The sequence below is a fragment of the Phalangium opilio genome, unplaced genomic scaffold (genome assembly GCF_054372755.1).
Source record: "Phalangium opilio isolate 3A_F unplaced genomic scaffold, DU_Popi_V2 ptg000100l_1, whole genome shotgun sequence".
In the NCBI taxonomy this organism is placed as follows: Eukaryota; Metazoa; Arthropoda; class Arachnida; order Opiliones; family Phalangiidae; genus Phalangium; species Phalangium opilio.
The window spans coordinates 3,949,365-3,968,952 of NW_028324203.1; the positions used below are offsets into that span (position 1 = coordinate 3,949,365).

The following is a 19,588-nucleotide window of genomic DNA, read 5'->3' on the forward strand; positions in this document are numbered from 1 at the left end:
CGAAAGAAACGTTTAAATTGTTGTCCAGCATGTCTTCACGTCACAGAAGCAGGCTTATTCGTAAAACTTTCATTGAAACTGAGCAAACTTTTAAAGAATATGAATCATTTGAACACGAAACTACCGTGAATTTTGAAAATAATAATGAAGATAGTCCAATTTGCTTGGAGAGTCAGACCCATAATACTTCAGAAAAAATTCCCGATATATCATTGCAGGATCCACAAATAAACGCTACACACCACTCAAACGATGTAGCAAAAGACAATTTGGGGGCTTCACTTGATGAACACCATGAAATAGTCTTGGATTGTAACAATGTATCTGTAGAAAATGCGTGTTTAGCTAAAAACCAGAATAATGAAGTGTTTAACCAAGCAGAGACCGACAGGGAAAAACTTGCTAAATGGGCTGTTCAATTTAAAATTAGTAAGAACGCGGTAAATGGTCTATTAAATATACTTCGTAGTCATGACTGTTATTTTGAACTACCTAAGGATTCAAGAACACTTTTACACACACCTAGATTTACTGATGTTCAAAACGTTTCTCCAGGGGCTTATTACCATTTTGGTATAGAAAGTGAAATTCTCCGCATCATGTCAACTGTTCAAAATTTTTCTAATGTAACGGTGGATATCTTAGTAAACATTGACGGTCTCCCAATAGCAAAAAGCGCTAACAGTGAATTTTGGCCGATTTTAGGAGCTGTCACAAATTTGAAAAAATCTAAACCTTTTGTGATAGGAATATATTACGGTAAAAGTAAACCTCAGGTTGCAGACGAATATTTGTTTTACTTCATAAATGAATTTTTGGCTCTTAGAGAGAATGGAATGTTTTTAAATAATAAAAAGATTCAGGTTCGTATCCTAGGTTTTGTGTGTGACATTCCGGCTAGGATGTTCATTTGTCAAACAAAAGGGCGTAGTGGCTATTTCAGGTGTGACAAATGTATGACGGCTGGGGAATACCTTAACAGACGTATCGCGTTTCCTGAACTTGATGCTCCTTTGAGAACCAACGAAAACTTTCGCGGCAGATTACAGGAGGAGCACCATTTAGGAAACACGATATTGGAAAACATACCCGATCTTGATATGGTGGATGATTTTCCACTGGACTATATGCACCTAATTTTATTAGGCGTTCAGAAAAAAATTATTAAATCTTGGCTATGTGGAAAAAGAGAGTAGTTAACCCACCGAAATATGGAGAGTTAATTAGGTCATTTAAGTGTGCCGCCAGCCTTCTAGCGCGCTAGACTCGCGCGTGTATACTCGCGTGAGTTTAGAATGGGGGAACACCGGTTTTTTATCCGGGGGGGGGGGGGGGGTTTCTCTGAGTTCGTTTATTGGTCGAGAGTGGGTTCGCCAATTGATTAGGTCTTTGTTAATTGGTTAAGGGCGGGAACTTCTTTAGTCGTGACGTAATCGTCAGTTAGAGTTTGTCTGATAAGACATTACTCTCTTTATCTCGGTTATTCGCCTTGAAGAGAGCAGTGACTTCTAATGGATCTCTTCTTACACACTATGCGTTATATAGTGACGTATCAACGATTCAAAGGGCGCGAGGATTTCCAATATATGGTCGCGTATCTTTTAGATCAATGCACTATGTATACAATATGTTTCGAACACCGAGTATCTGAAAGTGGGAAAATCGCTCGTGTTACTAAGAAATGCACGATATATGAAGATAAACCTCCTGAACATCAAGATATCGAATACCAGAATCAGGTGGAAATTTTGAAGCGATTAATATTTGATAGTAGTGACATTATTTTGGAGGATTTACATGACGGACTTTTATTTACCCGATTGGGTCACGGTATAAATCAAACAAGAGCCAAAGCCCCGGAAACGGATTCACCGGCGCCATTGTGTTTAGAAGAAAAAGCCGAATTTTACGGAAATGACTTTATAAAATGTTTACGGGAAGAATTGAGGAAATTAGGGACTCTCGATAGTATCTACGAGGAATATTTATCCTTTTTATTTCCCGGTAGTCGTTAATGTAATCTATTCTATAACCGTCAATTGATTAGGTCTTTGTTAATTGTTTAGGGGTTTTTAGGACGTGTCTGTACTTGTCTTTAGTCATGACGTAATCGCCAGACTTAAGAGAGTGTTCGCTTATGTATTATCTGTTAACGTCTCGAATTTCACTCGAGACAATTTTCTTTACTCCTACATATTATCCGTTACTCGGTCATTGCGCTAGAAGATATTACTATCAGAAAATTGACTAAACAAGATGTCGCGAATACGTTTAATGGTATTGACAGCGCTGTGTTGAAGAGAATCCCTATTTATCATATATAATAACGTAAATAAAGGCCTTTTTTCGGCGATAGGACAAGTTAGTTATAAATTGTCGATAACAAAATTTAGCCCTATGGTTATAAATGAACAAGTTGGATAAAATAAAGAGATATGGTTGAAGACTTGGAAAAATAAAAGATGAAATTTAATATCACTGTATATGTACAGATATAATGATGAAAATATAAAGGCGTTCATCGGCGATGGGAAAATTTTATAAATTGTTTATAACTAAGTTTAATCTTGACCCAAGGTTTAACTCGAACTAGTTGGATAAAACTAAAGAGAAGCAGATATGGTTGAAGGTTTAAAAAAATTAATATTATTGAATCCATACCCCCACAGTAGCGATAATAAGTAATATGACTCCGCTTAAGTGTAATCAGAAAGAGCTATTCATACCCTTACATTAAAGGATAGATATCTTTGACTTAAAGCTAGAAAAGACAACGCTCATTTAGTATAAAAGATCAGACTTAAAGGACGAGATTCATTCGTACCGAAAAAATACTTTACTAACAATTTACGTAAACACATTTCTATAAAAAGGTGAGTACTTTGTACTTTTCAAATGGACTGGAAAATTTAGTAAAAGGGAAATAGTTATTTTATACAGCGAATCAAAGTAAGAGACCGAAATGGAAGAAGAAAATATAATAGAATCCCCGAGAAAAAAACAAAAAATAGAAGACGTTAAAGTAACATCTTTACAAGATATCGCTATAAATAATTTAATGCATGTTTTTAAATATAAGTTTCATAATGAAAGATATTTTAATTTTAACGATGTAAAAAATTTCATACCGAAAACCTTTTGGGGACACATAGAATCAGTCTTTTTTAAAGCCGCCGAAGTAGATAAACATCGAGCACCTGGAACTTCCGAAGATTTGGATATAAGTATATCAAAATCGTCTATAGAGAGAGAAATAGTGTTCGACGAATTCAGTCCCTTAACGTTCGAAGAATTTGAACTAGTGCATCGCAACCGGATAGAAACGCCACCATTTATCTTATCAAATGAACAAAATCATTTACATTACCAATATTACGTAAAAATATGCTATTGTGGTTGCCCGCAAAATTATAGACGAATATGTCCCGCTTGCTATTTTCATCATAGTTTAAACGATTGTTTAAACGCTAAATATGAACAAGTAACTGATCACTATCAGGTTAATAGTAAAGACGTGCTACGCAATTATATCTGGAACTATAATAAAAGCTGGTGTTCCAACTGCATTTTACAACCATTATTCTCATTAAAAGATGCTGACGATTGCGAACAAACTACTGATTGGCATAGTCCCTCAAATAATTATCCCTTCGAACACGGTTTTATCGGGGAAGACATTAACCGTAACACTGTTCCAAGACCTACAATAGAAGATGCGTTCTAACAGTTAATCACTCCAACATGGTGCTATTTAAATATCTTAACAATGGATTCATTTTTACGGTTCGAGCCTCGTAACCAGAAAAGGTTCCATTGAGGAGAAGGAAAAGGCCTGGGTTTTATTATTGGTTAGTAACGCCCATGCCTTTTCCTTTTCCCATACGGTTCTATAATCATCTCTTCGAAAACGGTTTTATCGGGGAAGATATTAATCGTAACATTGTTCCAAGATCTAAATAGAAGGTGAGTTCTAACGGTTAAAATATATAAAAGAGCGGTTTTAACGGATGAAATTCATTCGTGTCGAAATAACGATACTATCAACTAGTTTTTAAGATTGGTGAGTACTAAATATTTTCATTGGATCATTAAATTTCTGGGAAAATTGGTATTCATTTGCTTTCGGAAAGAAATATAGTTTGATTTGAAGTGCTTTCCCGCTAAAAAATGTCGGACACTTCATCGTCGGACACTTCATGGTCAGACGATGAGGTTAAACCAGTCGATTTAGCTACTAAATTTCGACCAGAGCTATATTATACGATAGATAAAACATCAAACCGTGTATCTAGGAAATATAGATGCGTTACAACCGAATATAACGTTAAATTCCGCAACTTAGAAGAACTTAAATTAATAAATATTCACGATCAACTTTCCCAAATTTTGAATTCTCTCATAACTCATGTTACGCGAAATACTGAAGAATATAATTTAATAAGATTCGCCCTGAGCTCTGACGCTTTAGAGAACCCTATCAATTTAAGATTCATGGCTATAAATGAATTAACTTCTGATCGGTTACTAGCTAGTATTGAAAAGGTGGCGCAGTCTAAGCGTAATCTTATACTTGAGGGTACCCTAAAAATTGATGTTATTCTTCTAAAATGTAAAGTTCCAATGGCAAGTACCTTCCTTATCTAGTTTTTGGGCTTATATGTTAAAGATATTTAAATCATCAAGACCCGTCTGCCACGTCAAATGAGAAAACGGACCACTAAACATCGGGTCACGTTTTCCCACCTGGTCAAAGTGAGAGTGATACCGTACGAAGATCGAGTCAACTACGAATTCATAGACGATATTAGAGAACGTTTTAAAAATGGAGAACGGGTTAGAGTATCGCCTCCGCTTAGAAACACCGATGACCATTTTACTGGCTGGTCCAAGCAGCTCGGGAAAAACAACGTGGGTAATAAATTTACTCAAATATAAAGACATTATCATGGACAAACCTCCTGATAGAATAGTCTATTGCTATAGCGTTTATCAGGACATTTTTGATGAACTGAAACTCTTTTTACCTATTGAATTCCACGAAGGACTAATTCCTAATGATTCTGATTTTTTTGATAAGAGAATAAATAATCTTTTAATCCTAGACGATCTAGCTAACACCTGTACCAAACAGGAGTTTATAAGTAATCTTTTTTGTGTCGGGAGTCATCATTTATCTTTAAGCATCGTGCTGCTGACTCAAAATGTCTTTAACCCAGGTAAATATTCTAGAAATATATCATTGAACTGTTCTTATATCGTTATGTTTAAAAATCCTAGGGATAATAACCAGGTTCGCTATTTAAGTCGTCAGCTTTTTCCTACAGACACCAAACGCCTAACGGAAGCGTACGAAGAGTGTACCGAAAAAGCGTATTCTTATATCTTAATAGATCTAAAACAAAGTACCGATAATAGTTTAAGACTTAGGTCCAATATATTCCCCAATGAAGGACCGATGGTAATCTACGTTAGAAAATAATAATCCATAAAATATAAATCTCAATTTATTTAACCTCATTTCGAGACATGCCTTTACCCGTGTCGGTTAGGAATCAATTACCCTTTTTAAATCTCTTGTAAGCGGTGTGAAACAAAGAAAACTTTTAATATCAAAGTGTACGCGACCCCAATTGGATTGTATAAGCGGTATTTGTTATAATTTGAAGAACGGAGGTATTCCATTGAATCGACATAAAAAGAAAAGACTTCAACGTTACAAAAACGTTATAAGGTATTTATCCAAGAGAGGTTTAAGCGACAAAAAGAGGCGACAGGTGTTAATTAAACAGGTAGGAGGATTCTGGCCGGCGTTGCTTTCAATGTTAATACCGACAATAGCTTCGGTCTTTACTAGATAATGAAAAAGTGCGTTTTAGTACCAGCGGCTTTACTGACGGACAATCAAAAGGAAGTTAACAGTTTAGACAACGCCATTAAAGAGGTACTGAGAAAACCTGGTTCTGCCGAGGAAAAATTGAAGGAGTACCTTTTAACTCTTCAGAAATATTTATCTTTAAAGAGTTTAGCGGAGCCACCAAGCGTTACTATCTTGCCACCTACAACGAGTTCGTCTTTTCCAGCACCCGGAGTGTCGAGTAAAATACAGCCTCTAAGTCCTTCATCCTCGTCTTGGATTCCTCCATCGTGGCCTACCCCTATCCAGAATATACCTATTAATATCTCTACCCCCTCCCAAATTGTCCCTACTAATGTCGCTACCCCTCCCCAAAGTATCCCTTTTAATATCTCCTCGAGTCTGACTACCCCACAGCCTATAATGAGTAGTACAGCAATGGGTCAAACACCGGCGATATCGTTTACTACGCCAGCGTCTCTCTCTCGAACGACCAGTATGCCAATTTTAACACCCATGGGACCCGTGGTACCGAAACAGTCCGGGACGTCTCAAACGCCGAGTATGCCAGTTTTAACACCCATGGTACCGAATCAGCCCGTGACGTCTCAACAGGCCTTATCAACGAAGGGCGCTTCTGGTTCAAAGTTCCGGAAACTTAACCCTAACGATGAGACTTCGCCGAAAAAAAGACTCGCGAAAATTACATCTACGAAATCAAAACCGTACCCTACACAAGCCAAAATAAAAAAAGATCGCGAAGCTAGTTTGAAAGAACTTCAAAAGCCCGAATCTAAGATCGAATGGGTAACTTATAGAAAGGCAAAAAAATAACCTTAATAATGATTATTACATTAAAAGCATCTAACTCATTATATTGAAAAACACGTATCTGATTATATAAAAGCATGTATTTGAGTATATAAAAAAGCTTGTATCTGATTATATATAAAAGCATGATAATTACAATTTATATAAAAAATTATAATCGAATAATAAATATTTTTATTCTCGCATTCAATACAAGTGTATCTGATTATTAAACATTACAACTTTAATATTTTATTGGTTACATTTTTCATATCTATGTCTTAACAAGTGAAGGCAGATATTCCATAAAGATAAGGCGTCGTTAATTTCCGTTTTATTTTCATACATTTTCAGAACTCTATGAAACGAATTTCCTAGACATCTTTGAATAAGAAAGAATATACAATGAGGTCCGCAACAAAGGGAGAACATATCTTGAATTAATTTATCGTTATAGATCCATCTGGACGCGTATTTGGCCAGGTTAATTTTATACGTATCCGGGCTCTGCCCGTAGCTGCAGAAAAAATTACCTTCATTGTTTTCAACGTAAATGGCTACCCAATGAAGTCCAGGATCCTCGGCTCTCTCCGTGTTCAGAACAAAACAAAATTTCTTCTTTCTAGGTTTCCTGGGAAGCATGTCTCTAGGAAAAGTACCTAGGTAGTAGGGTTTTGTCCTCTGGTCGCATGATAATATTTGATTTATTTGTAACGTATTCATATCACTTTAGATAGTTCGTATTCGTAAAACGTTCCTTTAATTATCTCGTTATTTTTGTCTTTAACGACGTATACTGGAGGATTACGGTATAAAACCTTATCAATAATAAAGATCTCTTTTGTAAAGTAGCCTTTATATCCCTTTGAAAAGGTTTTTTCAAATTTACTCAACCTTACTAAATCACCTTCTTTTAGCTTTGGTTTTGTCCCAGGTTTAATGGTACCGAAAAGACGGTACCACACCTTATGCTCATTTTGTAGATTAACATTGACTGGCGCGATACCAGTTGAGCGGTGTATCGAGTGATTGTAAGCCTTAACTATTTTTGGTAACGCACTCAGATAGCTACGAGTATCAGCGCTAGTTATGAATTTGTGTATTTTCTCTTGAACCGTTCTGTTAAATCTCTCGCAGATCGCAATTTTTTTATTCCCGTAAGCTACGTAGTGGTGAATACCTTTCTCTTTAAAATATTGCTGAACTGGTTTAGCTAAAAATTCAGAGCCAGCGTCCGTATTTATATTCGTGGGTACAACATCTTTATGTATTATTTTAAAAGCTCTTATAACTTCCGCGGAAGTCTTGTTTTTAATAGGTATAACGTAGGCGTATTTACTCAAAACATCTATATTACTTAACAAATATTTCATACCCTTGTTGTATCTGGAAAGTTTATCTAAAACTATTAAATCAGCCTGATGAGTCTCATCCATAGATGTCACTGTAATTTTATTGCGAGGAAACTTTAATCGACGATAACGATGAATAGTATAAGTGGGTTGTTTTAATAGAAAACTCTCAACTTCTTTCCTCGAAGACTGAGGAACTCCTTTCGTTAATTTATCCAATCCGGAAAAAGAGGAGGGATTTTCGGGGTCGTAGTACGCGTTTGAGAGAGACATTTTTTCTAAACAAGATCGAAAATGATATCTGATAATATAACGTAGTTGTAGGGTATTATATAAGAGGGAGAGATACAATTTTCTGGAATATTTTCTAAATAAGGAAAAAAAAATTGATATATAACGTAGGTATAGGAAACGCAACAATAAGAGTAATTTATATTTTATTCGGTTACTTAAAATTTAACAATACATTGTTTTTAGACCGACAAAATTTCCAAGAATATATTTTAAATAGATACGTCATTAAACACTGGATCATTTAGGACATTAGCTTCGGTAGTGGTTGTTCTCTGGCGAATATCTCCTGGTCCCTTGGCACCGTTTATCGAGTAATTTCGATATTAAATTCATTTTGCTCTTCTCCGAGGTAACGCATTCCAACAAATCCTCTCGGAATATTTTCAGACGCCTTAGAGTAATCCATGACCCAATACACGCGAGATAAGAGTGACATATATTTTAACCGTACATTAGTTCAGTTTTTAGACCGACAAAGTTTCCGAGAATATCTTCGTAATCTCCGTATTCCTCGACAAAGGATTCTAGAATTCTTTCGTAGTTAAGCAACGGAATAGCTCTAATTAGGTTTTTCTCCACTCTCTCGCTCCAATTAGTATCCGTGGGTAAACAAGTGATATCGTGGGCGATTTCGTTATGACAGCTGATATTTTCGCACGAATCAGTGAAATTAAATAAAATATTGGTCAAACTGTCCAAGATAATTTTCTTCATTATTTCTCTGGCCTCTTCTTTTCGCTTTAATTCGCTACCAATAACATTTTTCAAGTTCTTTAACCTTAACCAACTGTCTTTATTTAATGAAAATCCTTTCGATGTTGAGAATAGAATATTATATCTATTATTCGATCCTCTAATATATTGACGAATATCAACTATTTTTCCTCTCTGACATACGAAGCATTCTAGTTTAACTCTCTGAGTACCGTCAACTAACCAAGTCAGAAATCGTCCCGTTATTCCGTTAAAAAAAGCGTCAATATCCGCTTCAAAAGTCCATATACTATTCCAAATACAACTGTCGAAAGACGCTTCGGTTTTAGTATCGAGTCGTTTGACATTGAAGACGGGAAGAATTCCGCTTCCAACGTAAATGTTTTGCTTCTCCGATAGGTAGTGTACTTGATTCATCTCTAACCGGTTATGAGAGAATGCTTCTTAAATCAGAGGTTATATAGAGCCTTTTTACTCGGGATTAAATAACACCGAGCGATCCCTAGTTATCATGATAGAATTTTCGAATTCGGAATAAATTATGCACGTGACATTGTGTGGTAAATTGTTTTTAAATTTCATATTGATACGTAGATTTCCTTGTCGGGGCAAAGAAAGATGACTAGCCCCCGCATTTTCATCCGGGCTTAAATCTAGGCAATACAAAGCGTAACCTTTTTTGTACTCTTCGTACGTGATAAAATTTCCCTTGTTTTTTCTGTATGTGTTTAGAGAGGTGAATAACGACATGTACTCTCGAGTGTATAGATTGTTTTCGTAATCAGGCGTAAAGGCTTCCGAAGGATAGGTATCGGTACCGACGTTGACGGATAGGTAATTAAGATCAAAGGTTTCAAAATTAAAGGGGTTTAAAGAATGATTACCATTAAAGGCCGAGGTTCGAACTAGACCTATGATTACTCTTTGAGGTATTTTACCTAAGAAGACGTTTTCTCGATTAACGTCGTTCATTCCAGCTGGAATTGAAAAGGTTTTCACGACTGTTTGATTCAAAGGATAGATGACGCTGGTTTGCTCTAATACCGTAGCGTGGGCTAACATTATTTCGGGATTTATTTTTAGTCTTTTAACGTACAACGAGGCATTATCGATAATCACTTTATATTTCTTATCAGCGGCTTCTTTCGATATTACGCAAAACTCTGGTTTAGATCGAATAAGCCTAAATCTAACGTCTACATTATTCAATAGGAAACGATTTAAGCGACAAATATCAACGTGTAACGGGGCGTATAAATCTATCGTACTCGATACCTTGGCTCTCTCGGCTCTTCTTAATATCCCATTGGTAGTAAGATTTTTATTGGCTGCCACCCAGGCGGTATCGGGATCGATCGGATTATCCTTATAATACAACCCTAGATTTAGTTGGCTTTCTTTAGCATCTATACCGTAATTTAATAAATTTTCGAGATAAGCGATATAAGGGGCTCCTTGGTTAGGGGACTGAACGCTCGTGTTTCCTAAAAAGACGTCTATTTGGGAAAAGAGGGCGGCGTGTAAAAGATTAACCGGAGCTACTTTGGTTTCAGCGGCTGGTACTTCGGTGCCGTCCAAATGAAGCACCCTGACCTTCAGCCTTAACCTAGTTTTAGAAAGGTCGACATAATGTTCGCTCGTGCCAGGGACAAAAAATTCCAAAGGTCCACTATCCGTTACGGAACTTAAAGGTTGATAACTTTCGTCGCTACTAGTTATAATATTAGCGTTCAAAGGGGGTGTCGCGAATAGGTCTAATTCCCCCATCATCCCTTCGAATTGGGCCATCTTGTTTTATGATAAAAAATCGGCCTTTGATCTACTTTTCTTCTTGCGTATCTTCTGACGTTTCCGTCGAATACCAGACCCGTACTGAGAATTAGCCAGACTATCACCCGCTTTATGAATTAAATTTGAGCCGGCTATTTTTAGATTCCTTTTGAACGCTCTCTTGGGTTCTTCTCCAGCGCTTAAATCTTGAATAAACCTACCACCAAGTCCTAAAGCTTCTTTACCCACGCTCTTAGCTATCGGTTTCGCTAGAGGAGTTAACATTCTCATCAAAGCTCTAAAAATTCCGCCCAACCCAAATCCCTTTTGCACTAATACACCTGGTGGAGATCCGAGGAACTGTTCCTGATAGTAGGACACGTACCTATTAGGTCGAGACATGTCGTCTAAAGTGAATTTTGATAATGATGCGATCCGATATAAAGGATATAGGAGCGTCGGCCTCGTCTCTAATATCAATTTTGATAGTTTCTATTTCGTTGGATCTTATAGGATAATAGTCTATAGTATCGTATGTGATAATTTTCTCCGACGTATCGTTTTTAGTGGGAATGACGCGTAGAAGAGGTTTGAAACCAGAGCCTATAAACTGGGGGTATATCAGATCAGTGTAAACGTATAAATATTGACTGACTAAATCCGGTTTGAAGTTGGCGTTTGCAGACCCTAATAGACGATTAGTTTGGTCACCGAATCCTAACATAGAACCTAATTTGTTACGAACGCCTCTAAAAAGCACGGTGCACTCCTTATCAGTCGTTATTCGAACGGTACCGTTATCGTTTAATGAGAAATTAAACCGAGATTGATGAGCTTCGGGTATCGCTCTATTCATAGCTTCCAATAGGGTCCCTCAGGAATCTTTACCGTTACCATACGATTTTGAAGTTTTAAAGTTTTTTTCAATTTTATCTCGATATAATTATTGGTGTAGTTTATCGTAATATTTCTAGCTTGTTGAGACAATGGAATGGGACAAATGTATTCCCCAGTAATGTACTCGTCCGTTTCGAATCCTAAAACCTGAGCCAGAGGGCCAGGAGCTAGCCTGGCCTGGTGACCGGCATCGACTGATAATTTAACTCTCTTGATAGGAGGCCCAGTCGGGACTGACATATCTATAACCTGTATTTTCACGGGAAAATTCTGTTTTTCAAGCTGAACGGTTAAGTCACGCACCAGTTTATTCTGCATTGAAAAAAATACGGCGTTTCCATTTTTATCTTTCGAACCTTCGTACTTTTGCGGTATTAACTCCACTCTTCTAACGTCCCAGCCATCATTCGTTAAATATCGTTCAGGTACCTGTATTTCGAAAGAGTTACAGGTATTGTCTATTACGGTTGAAATTTTCGGTGTTAATATTTCCGATAAACCAATTTCCCATTCGTTTGAAAGAATAATTGGTTTACCTAATTTGACCGTGAAAGACGATTGTGAATTATCGGGATATTCATCAGTTTTATCACTTAACAGAGTAACGAAAAAAGAATTGACCGACATAATTGATATTTTATTTAAAAATGAATGAGGATTTACACGTTATCCAATTTTATTTAGAAATAAAAGGTTGAACTCGATGTGATGGTTAGAGCGGGGTTCGATCTCGCGATCTATTGATTGGCGAACAAACGCGCTAACCACTACACCGAGAGCAACCTTAATCGCTTCCTACGTTTTAGAGAAGATTACATTAACATATACTTGGAAATAAAACGGGTAAATGTTCATGATAAAAACTATCGGGAGTACCGAATTTACTCATTTGTTCCTGTATGTATTTTATAAAGTCATTTCCGTAAAATTCAGCTTTTTCTTCTAAACACAATGGCGCCGGTGAATCCGTTTCCGGGGCTTTGGCTCTTGGTTGATTTATACCGTGACCCAATCGGGTAAATAACAGTCCGTCATCTAATTCCTCCAAAATAATGGTACTCCTAGGTAATATGAATCGTTTCAAAATTTCCGTCTGATTCTGGTACTCGATATCTTTTTCTTGAGGCTCTCTATCTTTAAACATCGGGCATTTCTTCGTAACACGAGCGATTTTTCCATTTTCAGATACTCGGTGTTCGAAACATATTGTATACATAGCGCATTGATCTAAAAGATACGCGACCATATATTGGAAATCCTCGCGCCCTTTGAATCGTTGATACGTCACTATATAACGCATTTTGTAAGATCTCCCTCGGAAGTCACTGCTCTCTTCAAGGCGTTCGTCGAATAACCGAGATAAAGAGAGATCGCTCTCTTATCAAACAAACTCTTATTTAAGTCTGGCGATTACGTCACGACTAAAGACAAGTACAGACACGTCCAAAAACCGTTTAAGCATATAGAGGGGAACTTTTTAAAATTATTTCCAAATTTTTGGATTCATTATCGCAGAATTTAACCATGATGTAATCAGTACATTGTTTTTAACATTTTATTTCAAAATTTGATTGGTTTTTTACACCATTGACATATTCGTTTGTTTATATATATGTCAGGAAATAGTGAATATGGTAAAATCAAAGGATAGAGACCAAAAAGCGCAACTACTGGGTTCATCGTCAACATTCCCAAAATAATTCCTACAGGTACAGTTATAGGAAGTAGAATAATATATGTTCCAGCTATAAAAGAATATTTGATTCCAACCTGTATAACCCGCAATATACAACATCTATTATTACAATATTCTTTAGTCTTGGATTTGTTTGCACTTGAAACGTATTTCTCCGTTACTGACACATCTCTCCCAGACTCGTCGTTAGAACAATTTATAGGTATATTACATGTTGAAAACCCTTTAACAAGCGGACATTCCGGGGAATATTTTCGATGCTCCTTATTCTCCATTAGAAGTCACTGCTCTCTTCAAGGCGAATAACCGAGATAAAGAGAGTAATGTCTTATCAGACAAACTCTAACTGACGATTACGTCACGACTAAAGAAGTTCCCGCCCTTAACCAATTAACAAAGACCTAATCAATTGGCGACCCCCACTCTCGACCAATAAACGAACTCAGAGAAACCCCCCCGGATAAAAAACCGGTGTTCCCCCATTCTAAACTCACGCGAGTATACACGCGCGAGTCTAGCGCGCTAGAAGGCTGGCGGCACACTTAAATGACCTAATTAACTCTCCATATTTCGGTGGGTTAACTACTAAAGAGCCATATTCAGGTTAAACAACAGCCAGTTTGAACTACTTTCAACGGAGTTTGTTCGAAGACCAAGAAGTCTGGAAGATTTTAAACATTTCAAAGCAACAGAATATCGACAAATCTTATTATATTAGGACCTATAATTTTAAGAGATATATTGCCTAAAAGATAATATGAACATTTTTTGGCTTTGCATGTTGCAATTCGAATTCTTGCTACTCCCAATCAAGAAGAAACTCTCATTGACTATGCTGACAGACTATTGAAATATTTTGTACAAACGTTTTCAGTTTTATATGGAAAGTAGCTTATATCTTATAATGTCCACTGTCTGATTCACATTGCAAGAGATGTAAAAAAATACGGAGATTTAGACTTTTTCAGTGCTTTTCAATTTGAAAATTTTTTACAAAGTGTAAAAAATATGCTCGCCAATTCTGGTTTACCACTCAAACAAATTATAAACAGAATTGTAGAAGAGAGAAGGTTAACATTAATCACTCCAGATCTTACTACCCCTTCTTTCCACTCTATTCACACTAACGGTCCGTTATTGAATGAATGTGGAGACCCTCAATATAAAAAAGTTGTATTCGATAATCTTGTTATCAGTATAGCAAATAACGATAATTGTGCTTTAATGAGGGATAATTCCATTATAATAGTGGAGAACATCGCTTCATATAAAAATGGGAAATTCATAATAGGACGAAAATTTTTAAGCGTGGTGAGCCTTTATAAAAAAACTTGCAGTTCTTCAGCTGTTGGAGTATTTAAAGTTGAGCATTTTTCAAGACTTCAAATGCGGCCAGTTAATGATATACTAAGTAAAATGCAAAAATATCCAATGACAAATCCAAATGAGTATGTTACTATCAAACTTTTACATAAATTTGAGTAGCGCTTCTTTTGTGAAGGGACGAACCATTGCTTATCGCTACATGTATGTTTGGTAAGATTTTTTTTAATGTGAAAATATAAGACTAAAATATAACTACATGTAAGATCTTACTAAAACATATGGAACAACCATAACAAAATAATAAAAAAATTCTCTTTATAAATTTTACTTACATATTTTGCAAAATAATTTAGTAATAATTAACAAGTGAAATACTCTACCACCGAAATAAAATACTCCCACTAAATTCATTATATTGAAATAACAACTTTACTCCAGGCTTACTTTTATAATGTATTTCATAAAAATGGAATTATGTGTTTATAAAATGCAGAGAGCCCTATACTTTAAAGAAGAAACCGGAACATAAATATAAATTTGTGTTTTCAGTTCAAAATGTCGAATGAAGGATTTTACGTCGTTGAATTTGAAAAACATGGCGTCGCAATAGTCCCGAGAAATTGGGTTGACATTCATAAGCCCGATAAACTTTGCTCATGGCCCAATAAAGATAGCAAAAAACTTGCGAAACAGTGTGCCCAAGCCTTAAGCACGTGGAAAATATACGATGTACATATTCTGTATGATTGTGGTCAGTAATGTTTTGAATAACATGCTTATTCATGTTTTACCACGTTCTTTTGATATAGAATTTCAATACATGACAGTGAATTTTTAAATATTTCATTATGATAATGCTTGTACCCTGACCTCAAAATGCGCGTTAAAACAAGAAAAAAATTTACATGTTTTTGTAGCAACTTATGAAATAGCACTTAAAAAGGAGAAAAGTGCAATTCAAGGTTCGGGATCCTCTACAAGTGAGTGTGACGAAGGAAAAGGAATGAGAGCCAAGAAAAGGAATTCAAAGGTGATTTCAAGCGAAAGTAGCGCTGACGATGAAGAAGACTTTATCCCAATGCCTGAATTAGAGTTTTCAAAAACGAAAATCATAAAAGGAAGTATGTATTGTGTTTACTGAAGATATTATAAGGGTTGGAAAATAGGTGTACGCGTATGAAAAATTTTGGGTGACAAAAAGCATGAAGTGTGTTGGCTGCATTTTCAATGGGAAAAATATATATAGAAGAGGTCAGTTTATGTTGAAAGTCTCAGCCCTTTAAATATAGTATAATGATTTGAATTAAAGCTAATCAAAAGCGAAGAAGACCTTCAGTGTTGTCAGCGGGACCCTTCCAAAGTTCGTCGCAGACTTCAGAAAATCCGGAAAGCTCAAACCAAGAGGATTTGCTAGATTGTAAGGCATTTAACTATTAACTATTTAAAGTTAAGAAACAATGGAACAATTTTAAATTTAAGGTTTAGGAAACCGAGAAAAGGACACGACCAGGATTGAAAATTTAAGCATTTGCAGTAATTAAAATAATTTTACAAGTTGACTTTCCTTACGAATTGCGGGTTTAGCTTGGCGAAGGCTAACTGGCGGGATTTATAAGTGTGCACGTATAAATCCCGCCCACAAATGCCTCCTGCCTTTGCCAAGTCTAGATTGGAGTTTGTAAGGAAAGTCATCTTGTAGGGGATCCAATGGACCCGCGCTTTGTTTTAAAATACTGTTGCTAATTTCGCTATTGTTTTCTATAAGGAACTGAAAAAATCGTTTAAAGTAATGCTGGCTTTAACCACATTGAGTCTCTGGATTCTGGTAATATATCATTAATAGTATGCAATAAGTGATGTATTTAATCTGTAATAAATCAAGCGCTTAAAGGTAAGCGCCGGTCAGTGGATCCCCTACAAGGTGACTTTCCTTAAGAAGTCCAGTCTTGGTTTGGCGAAGGCAGAGGAAATTTGTGGATGATTTATAAGTGCACTTATAAATCCGGCAAACTAGCCTTCGCCAAGCTAAACCCGGAGTTCGTAAGGAAAGTCAACTAGCAAGGAATCCACTGGACCCGCGCTGACAAGAGACAACAACCAGTTTTGGTGTGGGAAAGGGGTTATCAATATTTATCATTGAACTATCGGCGCTTTTGAGGGTGTTAATCTTATACAAAATTAATAATTCAATTCAATTCAATTCAATAATGTGTTTATTAACTCTGCATCACAACATACAAAAGTACTTTTTATAGTGGTACAGAGGATTACATAAATTTCGTTCATATAATAAAAATAAAATTTGGGTGTTTTTACAGGGGGGTGTATTTATATTTATATTTATATATATTTATATATTGCGATGACAGCGTTGTTAAAAAATGGTAAACTATATTTTTATTTAAAAATCCTAACATTTAAAAACAGATAGATTAAATAATAAAGATGCTAAGGGAATTTAGTTTAGGTTCTTTTGCTTAAAAATGCTAGCCTATAGTAGTTCTCACTTTAGAATTCACATATCCATAAGGATAACTTTGAGGTCCTTTGAGAACTTATGTATATTTGTGCCGAATATATCTGTTCTGTCACAAATGGCGTTATATTCGATTTGCATTCTTTTTATGGCGTCACGTCTTGAAAGAAGTGGAACATAGAATGGTTCGCGTTTTCGTGTTTTCACCATACTTGTTCTAAAGTTTATTTGATTCAGCAGCTCTGGGCAGTCAGTGCGGTTATGAATTAGTTTGTACAGGAACATTATTTCTGTGTATTTTAGCCTATTTTGTATGGTCATTAAATGATACTTTTTTATAATAGTGGAGTACTCATATTTATATAATTTTAGAAAGTAAATGTTCAGAAGCCTAACAAACTTGCGTTGTATTCGTTCAATCTTGGTGATATTATAATTTGCACATCCCCCCCCCAGATTAGGGAGCAGAAATCTAGCTTAGGTAGTACTATGGTCTTGTATAGCTGAATGAATATTTTAGGGCTATTTAGATTTCGTGCTACTCGTAAGGTTCCATATAGTTTTCTAAGGCTTTCCGATACTATAATATCTATATGGTTGGTGAATAGCAATTTGGTGTCTAGCCATATACCTAGGTCTTTCATTAAATTTTTCCTTTCAAGTGGTACATCGTTTATTTTATAGTCGTACTTAATTATGTTCACTTTTTGGGTAAAGGAGGCTACAACGGTTTTCATGGCGTTTTGCGGCATCTCGTTTGCTATCCCCCACTTATTTATCCGGTGTATCTCTAGTTCAAGCTCCTCGCAGTCGTGTTTGGATATTATCTCTCTAAAAATTTTGTTGTCGTCGGCAAAACCACGTGTTTGGACGGATTTCTCTGGTTGGTGATATAGATCGTTGATAAATATCAAGAAGAGAAGAGGGCCTAAAGAAGAGCCTTGCGGTACGCCTCTAGTGGTGAGATAGGTGCTGGTGGTTAGATAATTGTTCACCTTGATTATGTTTGTCCTATTTGATAAGTAGCTATTTATCCAATTTAGAAGGTTTCCTCCGAGTCCATATTTCTTTAGCTTCTGATAGAGAAGTTGATGGTTCATTCTGTCGAAGGCCTTTGAAAGGTCCATAAAGATACAGTCAACTTGTTTTTGGTTTTCAATTCGTGGAGTAATGTGACTTAGTAATGAAAGTAGATTTGTTGATGTCGAGCGAGATTTACAGAACCCATGCTGCTCTATGGCTAAATAAGGCTTAAAACAACTAGTTAGGTATTTATGCATGATACTTTCAAAGATTTTCGACAGCGTTGATATGAGCGAGATGGGTCGATAGTTATTTAAATCCTGCTTTGGTCCCTTTTTGTGGATCGGAATTGTTATGGAGGTTTTCCATATCTGTGGGAATATGCCACAGCTGATGGACCTATTAAATATGTGCAGCAACAAAGGGGTTAGAATTTCTTTGCATCCCTTAATTAGGAATGTAGGTATTTCGTCTATTCCAGTTGATTGACATGGTGTGTGCCACGAAAATTTTGTTAACAAAAAGGCACGGCGTTACGGGATTGGTCGGAGTTCCTTTTTTGAAATTATTCTTAAAATCTTAACCTAATTTGAAAATTAAAATCAATGGGAGGTATTTCCTGAATTTTTCCTTATGCATACTGGTCTCATGATTAGTAGAAGAATCCATAGAAAAAATCACTTTATTTTCTACTTCCCACTCCCTTTAAGAGAAAATTCGCGTCTTTTGAAGAGGAGAAGCGGTTTGAAAATATTGTTATTTGGGCCATGATATCATAATATTTAGAACTCGCATTAATTACGTTTGTGTCTTCAGCCCGACTCAATGCAGCCCAGTGAAAATCTCACCGGATTACTTTGTATTTGTTAAGGTCTAATTGATTCTTGGATCTCTTATATTTTTTATGATAGTACAGTTTTCTTGAGAGTAGTTTTCGCAGCTCCTTTGAAAACCATGATGGGTACTTTGAAGAAGTTTTTCCCGATTCTGGTATATGTGTGGCTATCACATCTTGTAGAAACTTCTTGCAATTGTTCTAATGCCTTGTTTGGATCTTGTGTTAAATAGAAGTTTGACCAATCCCTGGAAGTGAGTGATAAGTAGAGTTCTTTGTAATTCCCTTTGCGGTAGTTGCGTTTTGCTGATTTGTAATTGGGCTCAATAGGCTTATGGTTTAAGCCTTCGGTGTTTATATTTATATTTAATGGAGGGTGGTACTTGTCAATGGGAAGGAGGGGGTTGGTATCTAAGGAAACCGTTATTTCCTTCATGTTTGTGAGCACAAGGTCTAAAATGTTTCCTGCAGAGTTTCTTAGATTGTTCTCCTGGGTTAAATCTAGGTTACAGGCAAGTTCTACTACTGTTTCCGCTTTTGG

General features: G+C 36.2%; 2 protein-coding genes across 2 annotated transcripts; one reads left to right on the forward strand and one right to left on the reverse strand.

The window, feature by feature from the left end:
• The first annotated feature begins 5,615 nt into the window (after positions 1 to 5,615).
• Positions 5,616 to 6,690, forward strand: LOC149632478 (uncharacterized). Its single transcript, XM_089851116.1, has 3 exons — positions 5,616 to 5,789; positions 5,855 to 5,941; positions 6,020 to 6,690. Exons 2-3 carry the CDS (start codon positions 5,858 to 5,860, stop codon positions 6,686 to 6,688), a joined length of 753 nt encoding a protein of 250 aa, XP_089707242.1. The 5' UTR covers positions 5,616 to 5,789; positions 5,855 to 5,857; the 3' UTR covers positions 6,689 to 6,690.
• A 2,061-nt stretch (positions 6,691 to 8,751) lies between these two features.
• Positions 8,752 to 10,812, reverse strand: LOC149632479 (uncharacterized protein F54H12.2-like). The gene is made up of 2 exons (XM_089851133.1): positions 10,121 to 10,812; positions 8,752 to 8,953 (listed from the first exon to the last, which is right to left on the reverse strand). Exons 1-2 carry the CDS (start codon positions 10,810 to 10,812, stop codon positions 8,752 to 8,754), a joined length of 894 nt encoding a protein of 297 aa, XP_089707259.1.
• Positions 10,813 to 19,588: the final 8,776 nt, after the last annotated feature.